Source organism: Haliotis asinina, chromosome 4 (genome assembly GCF_037392515.1).
Source record: "Haliotis asinina isolate JCU_RB_2024 chromosome 4, JCU_Hal_asi_v2, whole genome shotgun sequence".
Taxonomy (NCBI): Eukaryota; Metazoa; Mollusca; class Gastropoda; order Lepetellida; family Haliotidae; genus Haliotis; species Haliotis asinina.
The window spans coordinates 76,283,057-76,299,755 of NC_090283.1; the positions used below are offsets into that span (position 1 = coordinate 76,283,057).

At 40.9% G+C, this 16,699-nt stretch overlaps 1 protein-coding gene across 3 annotated transcripts in view; it reads left to right on the plus strand.

Moving 5' to 3' along the window:
* Positions 1–5,412: 5,412 nt before the first annotated feature.
* Positions 5,413–16,699, plus strand: part of LOC137281895 (uncharacterized) — a 56,776-nt gene continuing 45,489 nt past the window's right edge. The window contains exons 1-9 of one of the 3 annotated variants that reach the window (XM_067813598.1): positions 5,413–5,457; positions 6,120–6,415; positions 7,173–7,400; positions 8,088–8,279; positions 8,705–8,929; positions 9,777–9,995; positions 10,347–10,958; positions 11,676–11,731; positions 15,988–16,131. In XM_067813598.1, coding sequence (XP_067669699.1) covers positions 6,133–6,415; positions 7,173–7,400; positions 8,088–8,279; positions 8,705–8,929; positions 9,777–9,995; positions 10,347–10,958; positions 11,676–11,731; positions 15,988–16,131 — 1,959 coding nt within the window. In that variant the 5' untranslated portion in view covers positions 5,413–5,457; positions 6,120–6,132. Of the gene's footprint in view, positions 5,458–6,119; positions 6,416–7,172; positions 7,401–8,087; positions 8,280–8,704; positions 8,930–9,776; positions 9,996–10,346; positions 10,959–11,675; positions 11,732–15,987; positions 16,132–16,699 lie in introns of those variants that run through there. The other 2 variants (XM_067813599.1, XM_067813602.1) reach the window with 2 other exon arrangements.

Sequence of the window (16,699 nt, forward strand, 5' to 3'; positions counted from 1 at the left end):
AGACGTCTCACTAGCGGGAGCAGGCAATGCGTCTGTGCTGGTCGGAGGTTCTACAGCAGGCTCTCGCCATATGTCGTAGAGTCTTGTGGATCCAATACCGAAGCGCTTTTTGACCTCGCTTGCTGGGAGCACCCCTCGAAGGGAGCGTATTTCTTGGACCTTTTCCGAAGACAAATCTCTTCTTGGTGGCATGGGGTGTTTTTCCTGGGAATATATATATATACCATACTTCCTACTTGTCTATATAGGAACCAATCCTCTCCCAGGAAACTTCTAATAATGCTTAGCAATGCTTAGTAATGCTTAGCAAATGCTTAATAATACTAATACAATTATTCAACGCAATTTTCCAAATCTGAAATTTCCTCATGGCAGGTTTGGCATCAAGTTTGAGGTGTGAAAAAATTTGCAATAAATCTGATTTTCGCAACTGATTGTCTCAGAGTCAGTTGGCAATACAAACTTCTCAAGTTCAAACACCATTTTGATGGCTCCACAATTAATCTGTTGCAAAATTGCAAAAAGAAAACTGAAATAAATTTCACAAAAGGTCTCAAATGTCAAATGAATTCAATCCCGGACGAGCCCCCGATCTTTTTAACGGTTAAGAATTTGCCATGACAAAAGGTGTAAGAAATCCCCTGTGAACCAGCAAAACAGAACAAAGACAAGTCAAGACAAAACATTCACAAGTTGTATTATTTAGCAAAGAGAGAGCAAGTCATACAAAGTCACAAGTCAATTTCACAATACTGATTTCAAATACAATACAAATGACATAAAATCTAAGGCAATGGGTCACAAAATATACTATAGCAAGCTCACCAAAGTCTTAGTGCGAGAGAGAAACAGTTATGCAGAATGAAACACCGCGAGCGGTCTGACAGCAGTTTCAGGCGTTGGCGGATATTGATTGTGTAAACTCCAATGAATGTGAATGTGCTCGTCCCTCACAACACTGCAACTAGCCTTTACATATATATTCAGTCATTTCCTGAAATATACGACCATCGCCACTCACGTGGAATGCCCTAGAATAGTGTTTATTTGTTTTCAAAGGGAGATAACTCTAAAGTACTGCCTCAGAGGCGTGCCGCTTAAATGATTCTTTTTAGCAAATGTGACCCATAATAACTAAAACTAAAACCTTAAATATTGTCACCCAGTTAAAATAAATACATAATTAATAGCAAAATATACAGAAAATACACACTCGTAACATTGGAGTGTCTGGTCCAGAATCGATTATTTACAGACCGCCACCATATAGCTGGAATATTGCTGAGTGCGGCGTAAAACTAAACTCACTCACTCACCCAAAACAACAAAAACTATGGTTATTTTTTTTTCATTTAATAACAACGTAAGGTTTGGATTTTGTCGATTTTCTGCATTATGATCACATCATATAATCGTCACCGACACAGACCGAACCGAAGGCCTTTTTACCGTGATACGTACTGTGGTAAGAGCATACCATTTCCCTCTACTGTTAATCGTTCCCCTCGATAATCGATCTCTTCGATAATCGATACAGCTGTATCATCATTACAGCGTCTTGCTTGATAACAGCACAAGGATCTGCTAGGAATTGTGTTATTACAGTAGAGTAACAAAGTTGATCTGTTGATCTGTGCTATACTTCACTCTTGATTGACAATGATAACCTATACCAACACGACGCATGGAAATTAAGAAGTTGTTATCCATATCGTATCTTACCTTCTAAGAAATAGTGATGTTATCCATAGGATTATTTGTTTGCTTTCTAGCTACATGTTTTGTGTGTCGTAAATAATGTTCATATTTAGACATCAAAGGAATTAGCTATAATTATTAATCAATTAATAAACTGATCAAAATGTTGTTTGTTCGTCATGTAAACGATTTAAATATTCACCTTTTGAGTGGTGTTCACGTATTTTTAGTAGATATTCTTCTGACATAAACAGTTCCTAACGGCAGACCCTGACAATCAATCTGTCCAGCGCTTCATCCCAAACATGACAAGTGAGCCTCGTGAAAAAGGCGTACTTTCCCACGTATGATTCTTGAGACATACAGATGCGCATATTGCATGCTTGAACATGTCTCGGGCATGTCATGAATATTGTTTGGCGCTACAATAAAGCTGCTATATTTTTAGGATTAAAAACCTACAGCATGGGCGTTAAGCGAATATGTTATTTAAATACGTAAAGTGTTTACATGAAGATGTTACTTAAAACACGAATAACTTGACTTATTATCCATGTTGACAAGCTAATCTGAGGAGCCGGACAGTTCTAAGGGAGAGTGAGTGTAGTTTCATGCCACTTGGACAGAAGAAGGGATCCCTGATTATGTAAGCGTTTCTGAAGCTAGTCGTTCAGGAAACAGGGTGTCTGTAAAGCCAACATATGTTGACTCTAATATAAGATAAGGTAATGCTTTATTATCCCAAGGGAAATGCACATTTGATAGGCACCGATGCATGAATATGTACACAAAAACATATTTGTCTGCTATCATGTCTCCGAAAACGTCAAGAATAGACGCAATAGCGAATTATTTCTGCCGAAACGTTTCTAACACATTACATCGTGCGGAATTTATGTCTCACATGTCATGTGAAAATGAAAATCTGACTTTCACAGCCAGTATAAGAGACAGAAACAGTACACATATGCAAATTGTTGAAGGGTCCTTGTTTGGTTTGTTGAGTAAACAACCTGATGTTGCAGTGCAATGAGAAACTGCTTATCTGTTGAAGTATAAATAAAGTTAACTATTCAAGTGGTAGCTTCCAAACCTTGTCGGAATGTTTACATTTATTGTCTGTGAACAATTTCACAAAACTGATTTTTCAAAAGCTGGCCTGATATGGACTGTAAACAAATGAGGTATTGTCGGGGTTTGCCGAACAGGTTTTAATCACAAGTTACGCGAACAATTTTGTCTAATACTGAGTTCTGTCTCCAAAGGAGTTACAAAATATCCATAAAAAGCTCTCCAATGGACATAACTCTTTGGGGGTCGCTGGATAAATGTTCGAGGGTCGATTTGATACATTGTTGCAATAATTCATTCGTACGTTTTAATTAAATATTGTAACCTAAATATATAGCTATACTGGAATAAATCATGTGATAGCTTCCCCGATGGCTGATAGTTAGTATTATTGAGAGAAATGAATTATTTTTAGAGACGTGTGCTGTGATCTGCACTAGCTGAAATCAGATCAATTTTTACATTGTGTCATTGCCATCTCACCTCTTTCATTCCAGAAATGACTAATTAACACATTGGCTGAAATGTTAACGAAAAACGACTTTTGTTGCTACAAAGCAGGGTCACTGTATATAACCGTCATAAATTAATAACTTGTTCTTTGTTGTCATTTACCGGTAATGAATATACAACTGTGCAAAGCTGTGGAAATTCGTGCAAACTGTCACTTCCGTGCAGGCGTAGGTTTCGTGAAAAATAGTACCCGCATTTACCTCATCGTGAGGATGTGATATGATATGATGATATAGGATATTTTTATCCACCCTCATGTAAGAATGTCGAGTTTTGATTGGTCCACGTGACTCTGATAAAATACCATGTACATCCATCACGATCCGCCAGCGGGAGTATACGACTTTTATACTCCCGCTGCGAAAGTCGTATCGTCCCGCTACTCCTCGGTGACGACGCGAGAAGTGAGAAAAGCGTTCTTCGACAAGCCTTTAGTAACGTGCGGTGCATTGAGGTCAAACGATCAGCTGGTGTCAACATGGCAGCAAGTGAATTCGATGCGTGTTGTTTTGTTTTGATTTAGTGAAAACATTCAGCTAGAAAAATGCGTTATCACATCGTATCTCGGGAAATACGGGGTTTTATCAGTCCCGAGTAAGGTTACGAGGGACTGATAAAACCCCGTATTTCCCGAGTCCCGAGTCACGATGTGATAACCTATAATATTGCGCACATATCCACGCACTAGTGCATCACTGGATGTCAATCTGAACAGCACATCGTATTTCAGTCTTAACTCCCTGGGGAGTATACAACTCTTGCTGCCACTTGGCGCACCGACTTTATTTAAGCCTCTCTCATCCTAACGAGGTACCCATTCACCTCTGGGTGGTCTGAGACACATAGTCACAGTATAACAAGTTTACTGCACGTTGCTGTACCCGCAACTAGGTGTTTGCACGTATTCATGTGGCCACCATCTGGTCATATACCAACCTATTCGTGGGTTCTTTTGCGCACAGGGTTATGTTGTGTACACTAGGGGTTGTGACAAAATGTTGACCGCAAGGTTTTTACACCCCATCACAGGTGGGCTCGATCCCGACACCTCAACCTCGCTGGATCACTAGCCTGGTGCCTTAGACAGCTCCCATACCGCGCCCCCAAACGTTCCCAGGTTTGGGTCCGCGCAAAACATTTTTGTCCCGCTCTTATGGGTGTTGGTAACGTTATACATCAAACTCGATAAGAAATGGATATCGTACGTGAAAAGGCATCAGATGGAGAGATATTAACTTAAATGCTGGTGACCATCTCTGCTTTTCGAAAGTGACAATGGCTAACGACTCAAGGTGCTTGACATGACCCTCCTGCTTCCAACTATCACCCTATAATCATCCACCATTTGTAGCATCGTCTGTGCCATGCGTCATGATAGTTGAAGCATTACGAATGACGACACCTCTGCAGACTTTTCTAACCGTAAGGTACATGGCGAGTCTCCTAGAAACATAAAATGTCCTCTGCGCACATGAAGTGAAGGAGGGAAATGCAGGATAGTGGGCTACATGCCAAAAAATAAGGAGTATTTGTGTGTGGAAGCTCTTGGTCAGTCAGTTTAGAGGCGATTCGTTCACGAATTTGTTGTTTACATTAATGATGATGATGCTAATACCCTTGCTAATACCCAAAAAACCCAAACTTTGACAATTTCAAAAAGAGTCGCCCCGTCTTTACGACAAGATCTGATATATACCTACACTCAGAATTCTCAAAATTCAAATGCAGCAAACAATAATGTTATCATTCCTAAAAACAATATGTTTTAACAAACCATTATAATAATTATTCCAATAAACATTATGCATTATGTATTACAACATTAACTGAAAAAGCATGATGCTAAAATATTTTTATCCTTGGGAAAGATACCCCCTCCCTTGCCTGTTAAAACTTCAAAGAGCGAAGTTAAAAAACGAATCATTACAAGGCTGCAAATGTCAGCCTCTCCCCATTGTAATAGTTGCTCTAGTTTACACCTTTGGCTCCATAATGCATGCTTACTTCAGGTAAACAAAACTTAAGTATTCACATGCATGACCAGATGCATGAGGGTGTTGAAAGGTGTGACATGTGTTGCCTGATGCCTGAGGCGAGGGATTCAACAGTCGACAAGGCGGGTCTCACACGACAAGATGTCCTACACAGTTTGTCACTTGCTCTGATCACAGGCAGGTAAGTCTTCTGTTGAAATATATTCTAAACAGTTTTTCCATGCTAGTTATTTTCAGGGACCTTGACTAATAATACTAAATATTGCATCATTTGGTAGTTGGTATGTCGCCGTATTTTCCACCTTTGGGGTAAGGATAGGTAGTGCATGAGCGATTACACCTGTGAATTTAATTGCGCACCATCGTATCCGACGGAGTGGATTGTTGCTCATAATGTCAGTCACTGCTGTCTCTGGTCGAGAAAACAGAGGTTGCTGAAGCACGAAGATGATCTCCAGATGATTTGATGTGCCCTTAACCAAAATTATTCATTCATTCTTTAGATCAAATTAGACCTTCACTGAAATATTTTCTGAAAAGAGACTTCAAACACTGCTGCTACATTTTACAAGACCCGTGAAGGTCTGGGTTAGAACAGGCCCTCAGCAACCCATGTTTGCCATAAAAGGTGTCTTTGCTTGTCGTAAGAGGCGACTAACGGGATCGGATGGTCAGGCTCGCTGACTTGATTGACACATGTCATCGGTTCCCAGATGCACAGATCGATGCTCATCTTGTTGATCACTGGATTGTCTGGTCAAGACTCGATTATTTACAGACCACTGCCATATAGCTGGAATATTGTGGAGGGCCCCGTAAAACTAAACTCACTATATTTTACAGGTTGGTTTCAAACATGATCACGATGAAGTCGTTCAGAAGTGTGCTGCTGCTGGTGCTGTATTTAACAATGTCATCATCCAGGAAGAACGGTTGGGCTCCGCGCTGGATGGTGGACCTGTTGTGCACGGCGTCCTCAGGTCTGACTCAGGTCCCCTGGGACTGCACGGGCTACCTGCACTGCTACACCCAAGGCAGCAGGACGTACGGTGTCTGGCTCAACTGTCCCGCGAACCTACGGTTCGATCAGGCATCCAGCAACTGCCTCCGGTATTCTCCTGCGTGTGTCAATATGGCAGGTGCGTAGAAACAGAAGAGTTTCTTATTTATTTGTTGTTACGCCCCACTCTCCAATATTCTTGCTGTTTGACAGCGGCCTGTAAATATTCGTGTCGGACCAGACTACCCCATGATTGATAATGTGCAACGATGCATAACGTTCCATCACGGTGACACACAACGATCCATGACATCCGGTCACATCACACATTATCATCCTTACCTTCCGGTCACATGACGCACTAAGATCCAAAGCATCCGGTCACATGATACATTATGATCCACAACATCCGGTCACATGAAACTGCGAGGCAAGACATCCGTTCACATGACGTTGCCATCCACCACATCCGGTCACATGACACTCTATTACCCAGGCCTATACTGACACTCAACGATTCACAAGTCAGGTCACAAGGACACACAACGATCACACGCTACGTACATACATACATTACGACCCACTACATCCGGTCACATGACACATAATGATCCGCCCCTACAATGTCACTCAGCGATTCACAAGTCTGGTCACACTGGCACCATTTCGTTCTATTTGACAGCTCTTTTGGGGGCGTTAACAATTCTAACCGGGACACTTGAGGTGACATGCTACTTTCTAGAGCCTAAGGTGCAGCTTATTCAATATGATCCCCGAGAGCTGAAAATGAAAATAAAGTACCCAGCCATCCTTTGACAATGGAAACAATTAAACGCTTTAACAAGGAATTGTGATGTGGATTTGGTTCCTAAATATGCACGTTATCTACATTTCAGAAAAGGCACACAAATATTGCCCGATGTACCCCAGTCTGGTTTTTCCCCATCCGGAGAGCTGCGCAATGTTCTACGACTGCTCCAGGAAAACTCCCAACGCAACGTACGGACTGAAGATCTACGAGAACGAATGCCCATTCCCGTCTTTGTTCAGTACAACACTTGAAAAATGCACTGACAACCTGACCGACAACAACGTGCGCTGCAACAATGCCCCTGCTACTAAATGTATGTAAACAAACTATTCGCCCATTATATATATACAGTAACTAGTTCTGTGACATTGATGTTCCAGGGAAACCACATTACATATAAATCGATAGGGGTAGCCCATATGGGTATGGGCTAAAAATACACATGCGGATTTTGAAAGGTGCGTAATCATTATGGCATCTCATCTATCCCATCTCATCAATTAAAGCATCATCTATGCAATTCAATGTTTGCTCAGTACCAAACATTTTAGTGGTCGCCGATGGCATGCATATATGAAGCTAATATAATCTGACAAACTGACTAATACATGTATATACCAGAATGGAGTCAGCTACTGGAATGTCATAAAGGAGTATACATAATGTAATCTGTTCAATCAGTATTGTCATCACTGATTTGGTTGATTGCGAGTTGTTAAAGGTTTGTAAGCAGACTCGAGTTTATCCACTTTCAATATCTTAACAGGGATGTTTCTCTGCCGCGTTAAACTGTAAACAAACCTTCGTTTTAACATTTCGTAAATAAGTAAAATTACACCAGTGCAGACGTTACACTTCAATATCACAACACATACACAACAACAATAAGTAAAAACTCATTCACAACATACTTGCATTCCCATAGAATCCTGACAACATTGACTAGACGTGTCGTCGCTGGAAACACTCTTCAATATTTTATCTCGTTGCCTATTTCCAGGTGACTACAGAACAGAATGTATAACTGCCCCTCGCGCATGCTTGCAGGATGGCTACGCGCCGACACCTGGTACGGTCCTGTCTCGAGAGTACATCGAATGTCAAGCTGGAAAAATCAAGGCCACTCTCAAGTGTGATTTTCCTTCCGAAATATTTGATCCCATACAGAAATCATGCACATCCAACATTTTAGGTGAGCAGATTTTGTTTCTCAACGATGGATGGCATCTTGACAGCGATCAGCTCACGAGGTGGTTTGGGATACATTCATATATTTTGTCTGCATTTTGTGCTGAAGGGAAACTGCCTCCGCGAATGATAGATACTCATTGTTATGAAGCTTTGACGTTGACAAAATATTTAGTGTTAACGTTATGAGACAGTATTTTTTAAAGTGTGACTCTGAAGATCAGTGGCAGAGAAATTATCAATGCGGTCATAAAATGCAATGTTATTCTATAGTTGAGTAGATTAACCTCCCTTCGTTTATATTTACTGGACAATTCTATCTTAGTTCTTGGACAATGCTCAGCCTTTTTTAAAGTATGGAATGTACGATCATCTCAGATCGCTTTGTACAACAGCGGCCTTGATGGTAATCTTTTATTCTCATTCCAGGGACAGTGGACGCCTATTGTTCGACCAACCCGTCTGCCAGGTTTTCCGACCCGACCAACTGTGCCCGTTACTACGACTGCACCATGAAAGTCCACCACAAAGGCTTGAATCCATACCAGTCAGAATGTCAGTATCTGTACCTATATGACGAGTCCATAGGCGCCTGTACACTGTTCTACATGATGGCAACGCCCTGTGGAAACAGATCGGAACCAAAAGCACCTTGTACGTTCAGTTTTACAACTCATAAACGAATGACTGAGTCGTTTTTTTACAGCATTCAAGCAATTACTAAGTAGGTGACACCAGACTTCAAACACTTTACCCGTTTAGGGAATCCAACCCTCTATGACACATGTACAGTATGTATGTTTTTGAAACAATGTTATCGCCAAAGCGTGGCACTGTGTGGCGTACGAAGCCAGCTGACTGCCAGTTATCGTGAGGGTCAGTTTCAAGTCGGTCACACAGTATTTTGTGTCTCCTTCTATTATGACAACATTCAACGAGAAATCAATGGTATAACGAAGACATCAAATGACGTGAGACACTATTGATTATCGATCCGAATAGTGGAAAATAGGCTGTAAATGTTTTTCTCTCTATATATATATCCGTCTCAGTGTCCACATAGGTATTAACAAATATCATGAAAACATAAAGGAAATCCACTCTTGAATAACATCAAAAGTCGAAAAGACAAGGAATCGTTGCAACTATCGAACAAAGCACTCCAATATGGCTACAGTTCAGGCACGCTCTTGTCAGCTAAACAAATCCTTTTATCCAAATGACTGACTTCAATCGGTATTTTTCAGACTCTAGTGTTCTGACATGCTTTTAATTTGGCTAAACGCGATTTCTGGAACAAACACCTACTCATAAAAAGACAGGCCTCAATAATGTGTACTTACAGTAAAACAAGGCATGTCAACACTGCTGAACACCGAGTATCACCGATGATTTTCAGTTACCCATCAATTCCACTATTTTACCATTAGCCCTCAGTGGAATCTGCTTTGTCGAGGCTGATTATTATTGAGCGTCCACCTTCTGTATTTCCTCTGTTAAGGTGACTACAGGATTGGCCAGTGTGTAGATCGTGCGTACTGCATGGCGTGTTCGGCCTCCTGTGTTGGGCAACCGGATGGAAAGGTGCCTTATCCCGGCATCCCCAGCACGCGCTATCATCTCGTGTGCAGAGACGAGAGGACGATGGAGATTCAAGAATGCGAGAAGGGATTTATTTTCGACACGAAAATCCAAGGATGCATACCAGATATTGACCAAAGTATACAATCAAGTAACTGAATGTTTATGTGTGATAGGGAACTTTTAGAATTATTCATCTGTCAGACGTTTAGACAATAGATAATAGAATTGCATATTTGTATACAATCCTCGTGTTTTGTGTGTGTTGTGTGTGTGTGTGTGTGTTGTGTGTGTGTGTGTGTGTGTGCGTGCGTGCGTGCGCGTGTGTGTGTGATGAGTGGTGACAGGGTGCATTTTATGGTTCTATGGATTGACGATCTTTAATTATCATTTGGTTAAGAGCCATAACTATAATCGCATTTGCAGCACAGATCACGTTCCAACAGAGCATCGTTAAAACATGTACTCTTTGTCTCTTTGTGGGTATCAGTATTAACGACAACGACAGCATCAACGACAACCTCGTCCACTACTTCCACAACAGCATCTAGCACGACAATGTCAACAACAGCCCAAACAACAAGCGTGCTTGCAACGACAGCATCAACAACAACCTCGTCCACTACTTCCACAGCTGAATCTAGCACTGCAATATCAACAACAGCCCAAACAACAAGCGTGCTTGCAACGACAGCATCAACAACAACCTTGTCCACTACTTCCACACCTGAATCTAGCACTGCAATATCAACAACAGCCACAACAAGCGTGCTTGCAACGACTACTGACGCAGCACCCAACGCTACAGAGCAGCAAATGTTTGCTACTTCGTCAACTGAGACAACAGCTACAACGGATGCAACATCTACTGCAGTTTCAACGGATGCAACGTCTACCGTTGATGACGCAACATCAGCTATAACATCAACGAATGCATCATCTACGTCAGCATCAACACTTGTAGTTGCCGTCAAGGAATCACCACTTTTGCAGACAAAATCCAGTGTTGTTTGTCCCTGTGATATTTGGACTTCATTAACAGAGAGACTTGATAACTTGACATCTATCACCAACTCTTTGACGGAGCATCTTCAAGTGACAGGTAGCTTCATCATATAATTTCTCAAATAACCGTTAAATGTACATGTTTTCTTCATTCTGAGGTTTGCAGGAACAATATATGAAAAACACCACGTCTCATGGTTACAGATTATGATTTGGGCGAAATAATTGGCAATGTGGAAGGCCCATTTTTGTTGTCACCCGTCGCGATATCGTTAGAATATTGGTAAAACCGGAGTAAAACCACACTCATTCACTCACTCACCAGTTGGAGGGCAGTTAAGAGGTTTGATATACGCAGATGTGTATCTCAGGAATGGTTACTCTGAAAGCATTATTAGATGGTGTACTAGAACTCGTGAACTCCACTGGCCATTGAATAAACACTACTAATTATTAGTTACCAAATACCACGGCCGGATTATTTGGATATACAAAGATGCGTCATCTAAAATGTTTTCTGAAATAATTCTGATTTTGACAATGATAGAAAGAAGTCACGAGTCAATGGCACTTTCACGTGTGATAGATGCACCATAGGTCATATCTGAGATTTTTTGAAAACCACACAAAAATCACACTCACTGTGTTACACGTAGGCTTAGAGATACACTTTACAATTTATTGACGGTCTATATCGACCGTCAATACGGACATCATATATCTAATGCTGGGTTCACAGTATCATATTGTGTATCATACAGTTTACCTCTCGATGTAAATCGTTACATACATATTATGTTGGATCATATTTCAGCGAGGAGTCCATTTGATTGTATAGCACCACCCGTTTCCATAGGCACTGTAGCTCAGGTATGTCTCGAAATGTATTCTCGTGAAACGCATGTATGGGAATGAATGTATTATCTTCTAACAATATGTGGCTCATGCATGTAAGTATGCATGTGTGTGTGAGCTTGTGCATGCATGCATGCGTGCGTGAGTATGGATGGATGGCTGATGGTAGAAGGATGTACGTGCAATGTATGGACGAGTGGAGGGAAGATGGAATGGACTGATATTTTCTCGGGAGACACTCTCGCTCAGGTATAATACATGTAGAACCAGTGATGCATTCTCACCATCTCAGGTATAATACATGCAGAACCATTGATGTATTCTCACCATCTCAGGTATCATACATGTAGAACCAGTGATGTATTCTCACCATCTCAGGTATAATACATGTAGAACCAGTGATGCATTCTCACCATCTCGGGTATAATACATGTAGAACCAGTGATGCATTCTCACCATCTCAGGTATAATACATGTAGAACCATTGATGCATTCTCACCATCTCAGGTATAATACATGTAGAACCAGTGATGTATTCTCACCATCTCAGGTATAATACATGTATAACCATTGATGCATTCTCACCATCTCAGGTATAATACATGCAGAACCATTGATGCATTCTCACCATCTCAGGTATAATACATGCAGAACCATTGATGTATTCTCACCATCTCAGGTATAATACATGTAGAACCAGTGATGCATTCTCACCATCTCAGGTATCATACATGTAGAACCATTGATGCATTCTCACCATCTCAGGTATAATACATGCACAACCATTGATGTATTCTCACCATCTCAGGTATAATACATGTAGAACTATTGATGCATTCTCACCATCTCAGGTATAATACATGTAGAACCAGTGATGCATTCTCACCATGTCAGGTATAATACATGTAGAACCATTGATGTATTCTCACCATCTCAGGTATAATACATGTAGAACCAGTGATGCATTCTCACCATCTCAGGTATAATACATGTAGAACCATTGATGCATTCTCACCATCTCAGGTATAATACATGCAGAACCATTGATGTATTCTCACCATCTCAGGTATCATACATGTATAACCATTGATGCATTCTCACCATCTCAGGTATAATACATATAGAACCAGTGATGCATTCTCACCATCTCAGGTATCATGCATGTAGAACCAGTGATGCATTCTCACCATCTCAGGTATCATACATGTATAACCAGTGATGCATTCTCACCATCTCAGGTATAATACATGTAGAACCAGTGATGCATTCTCACCATCTCAGGTATCATACATGTAGAACCATTGATGCATTCTCACCATCTCAGGTATAATACATGCAGAACCAGTGATGCATTCTCACCCTCTCAGGTATAATACATGCAGAACCATTGATGTATTCTCACCATCTCAGGTATCATACATGTAGAACCAGTGATGTATTCTCACCATCTCAGGTATAATACATGTAGAACCAGTGATGCATTCTCACCATCTCGGGTATAATACATGTAGAACCAGTGATGCATTCTCACCATCTCAGGTATAATACATGTAGAACCATTGATGCATTCTCACCATCTCAGGTATAATACATGTAGAACCAGTGATGTATTCTCACCATCTCAGGTATAATACATGTATAACCATTGATGCATTCTCACCATCTCAGGTATAATACATGCAGAACCATTGATGCATTCTCACCATCTCAGGTATAATACATGCAGAACCATTGATGTATTCTCACCATCTCAGGTATAATACATGTAGAACCAGTGATGCATTCTCACCATCTCAGGTATAATACATGTAGAACCAGTGATGTATTCTCACCATCTCAGGTATCATACATGTAGAACCATTGATGCATTCTCACCATCTCAGGTATAATACATGCACAACCATTGATGTATTCTCACCATCTCAGGTATAATACATGTAGAACTATTGATGCATTCTCACCATCTCAGGTATAATACATGTAGAACCAGTGATGCATTCTCACCATGTCAGGTATAATACATGTAGAACCATTGATGTATTCTCACCATCTCAGGTATAATACATGTAGAACCAGTGATGCATTCTCACCATCTCAGGTATAATACATGTAGAACCATTGATGCATTCTCACCATCTCAGGTATAATACATGCAGAACCATTGATGTATTCTCACCATCTCAGGTATCATACATGTATAACCATTGATGCATTCTCACCATCTCAGGTATAATACATATAGAACCAGTGATGCATTCTCACCATCTCAGGTATCATGCATGTAGAACCATTGATGCATTCTCACCATCTCAGGTATCATACATGTATAACCAGTGATGCATTCTCACCATCTCAGGTATAATACATGTAGAACCAGTGATGCATTCTCACCATCTCAGGTATCATACATGTAGAACCATTGATGCATTCTCACCATCTCAGGTATAATACATGCAGAACCAGTGATGCATTCTCACCCTCTCAGGTATAATACATGCAGAACCATTGATGTATTCTCACCATCTCAGGTATAATACATGTAGAACCATTGATGCATTCTCACCATCTCAGGTATAATACATGCAGAACCAGTGATGTATTCTCACCATCTCAGGTATAATACATGCAGAACCATTGATGTATTCTCACCATCTCAGGTATAATACATGTAGAACCAGTGATGCATTCTCACCATCTCAGGTATAATACATGTAGAACCAGTGATGCATTCTCACCATCTCAGGTATAATACATGTAGAACCAGTGATGCATTCTCACCATCTCAGGTGTAATACATGTAGAACCAGTGATGCATTCTCACCATCTCAGGTATAATACATGTAGAACCAGTGATGTATTCTCACCATCTCAGGTATAATACATGTAGAACCAGTGATGCATTCTCACCATCTCAGGTATAATACATGTAGAACCATTGATGCATTCTCACCATCTCAGGTATAATACATGTAGAACCAGTGATGCATTCTCACCATCTCAGGTATAATACATGTAGAACCAGTGATGCATTCTCACCATCTCAGGTACAATACATGTAGAACTAGTGATGCATTCTCACCCTCTCAGGTATAATACATGTAGAACCAGTGATGCATTCTCACCATCTCAGGTATAATACATGTAGAACCAGTGATGCATTCTCACCATCTCAGGTATCATACATGTAGAACTATTGATGCATTCTCACCATCTCAGGTATAATACATGTAGAACCAGTGATGCATTCTCACCATCTCAGGTATAATACATGTAGAACCAGTGATGCATTCTCACCATCTCAGGTATAATACATGTAGAACCATTGATGGATTCTCACCCTCTCAGGTATAATACATGTAGAACCAGTGATGCATTCTCACCATCTCAGGTATCATACATGTAGAACCAGTGATGCATTCTCACCATCTCAGGTATCATACATGTAGAACCAGTGATGCATTCTCACCATCTCAGGTATAATACATGCAGAACCAGTGATGCATTCTCACCATCTCAGGTATAATACATGTAGAACCAGTGATGCATTCTCACCATCTCAGGTATAATACATGTAGAACCAGTGATGCATTCTCACCATCTCAGGTATCATACATGTAGAACCATTGATGCATTCTCACCATCTCAGGTATAATACATGCAGAACCAGTGATGCATTCTCACCATCTCAGGTATAATACATGTAGAACCAGTGATGCATTCTCACCATCTCAGGTATAATACATGTAGAACCAGTGATGCATTCTCACCATCTCAGGTATCATGCATGTAGAACCAGTGATGCATTCTCACCATCTCAGGTATCATACATGTAGAACCATTGATGCATTCTCACCATCTCAGGTATAATACATGCAGAACCAGTGATGCATTCTCACCATCTCAGGTATAATACATGTAGAACCAGTGATGCATTCTCACCCTCTCAGGTATAATACATGTAGAACCAGTGATGCATTCTCACCATGTCAGGTATAATACATGTAGAACCATTGATGTATTCTCACCATCTCAGGTATAATACATGTAGAACCATTAATGTATTCTCACCATCTCAGGTATAATACATGTAGAACCAGTGATGCATTCTCACCATCTCAGGTATAATACATGCAGAACCAGTGATGCATTCTCACCATCTCAGGTATAATACATGCATAACCATTGATGCATTCTCACCATCTCAGGTATATAATATTTTTATGGCAATTTCATAAAACGTTTTCTTAACAACTAAATTTCTAACCATTTAGATATACTACGAAGGGTCCATAGCTGTCGCTAGATATGCTTGTGCAGTGGAAGGCGAGGCCCTTTGTGGCGGACTTAACGTCAGCAGGTGCACTGGAGGCAACACGTGGTCCTCGGGGCCTAGATGTGGCCGAGTAGTGTGGCAGGTGGGTGGTACTAGATATGCACGTGATGTGAAAGTGAGTGAGTGTAGTTTTACACCACTTTTAAGCATTATTCCAGCAAAATCAAGGCGGGGAACACCGGCAATGGACTTCACACATTGTACCCATGTGGAGAATCGAACCCGGGTCTTCAGCGTGACGATGAAACATTTTAAGGCTGCCTAACCGCCCGTGAAAGAAATGTATGACACAAGTGAGGCCAACACATGGCAAATTTGCCAAGGGGAGATCGTCCTCAGAAACTCATTCAGGAACATCCAAATAAATAACAGTCTTTCGTGACGTGTTTGTCTCAATTAAACAGGCCTCCATGATCTAGCTGGACTATTGCTCAGTAAGTGCACGTGAAGGTCCGTGTTAGAATATTAGCCCTCAGTAACCCACGCTTGTCGCACGAGGCTGCTAACGGAATCGGGAGGTCAGTCTCGCCGACTTGGTTGGCACATGTCATCGGTTCCCAACTACGCAGATAGATGCTCATGTTGTTTATTACTGGATTGTCTGGCCCAGATACGATTATTTACAGACCGCCGCCATATAGCTGGAATAT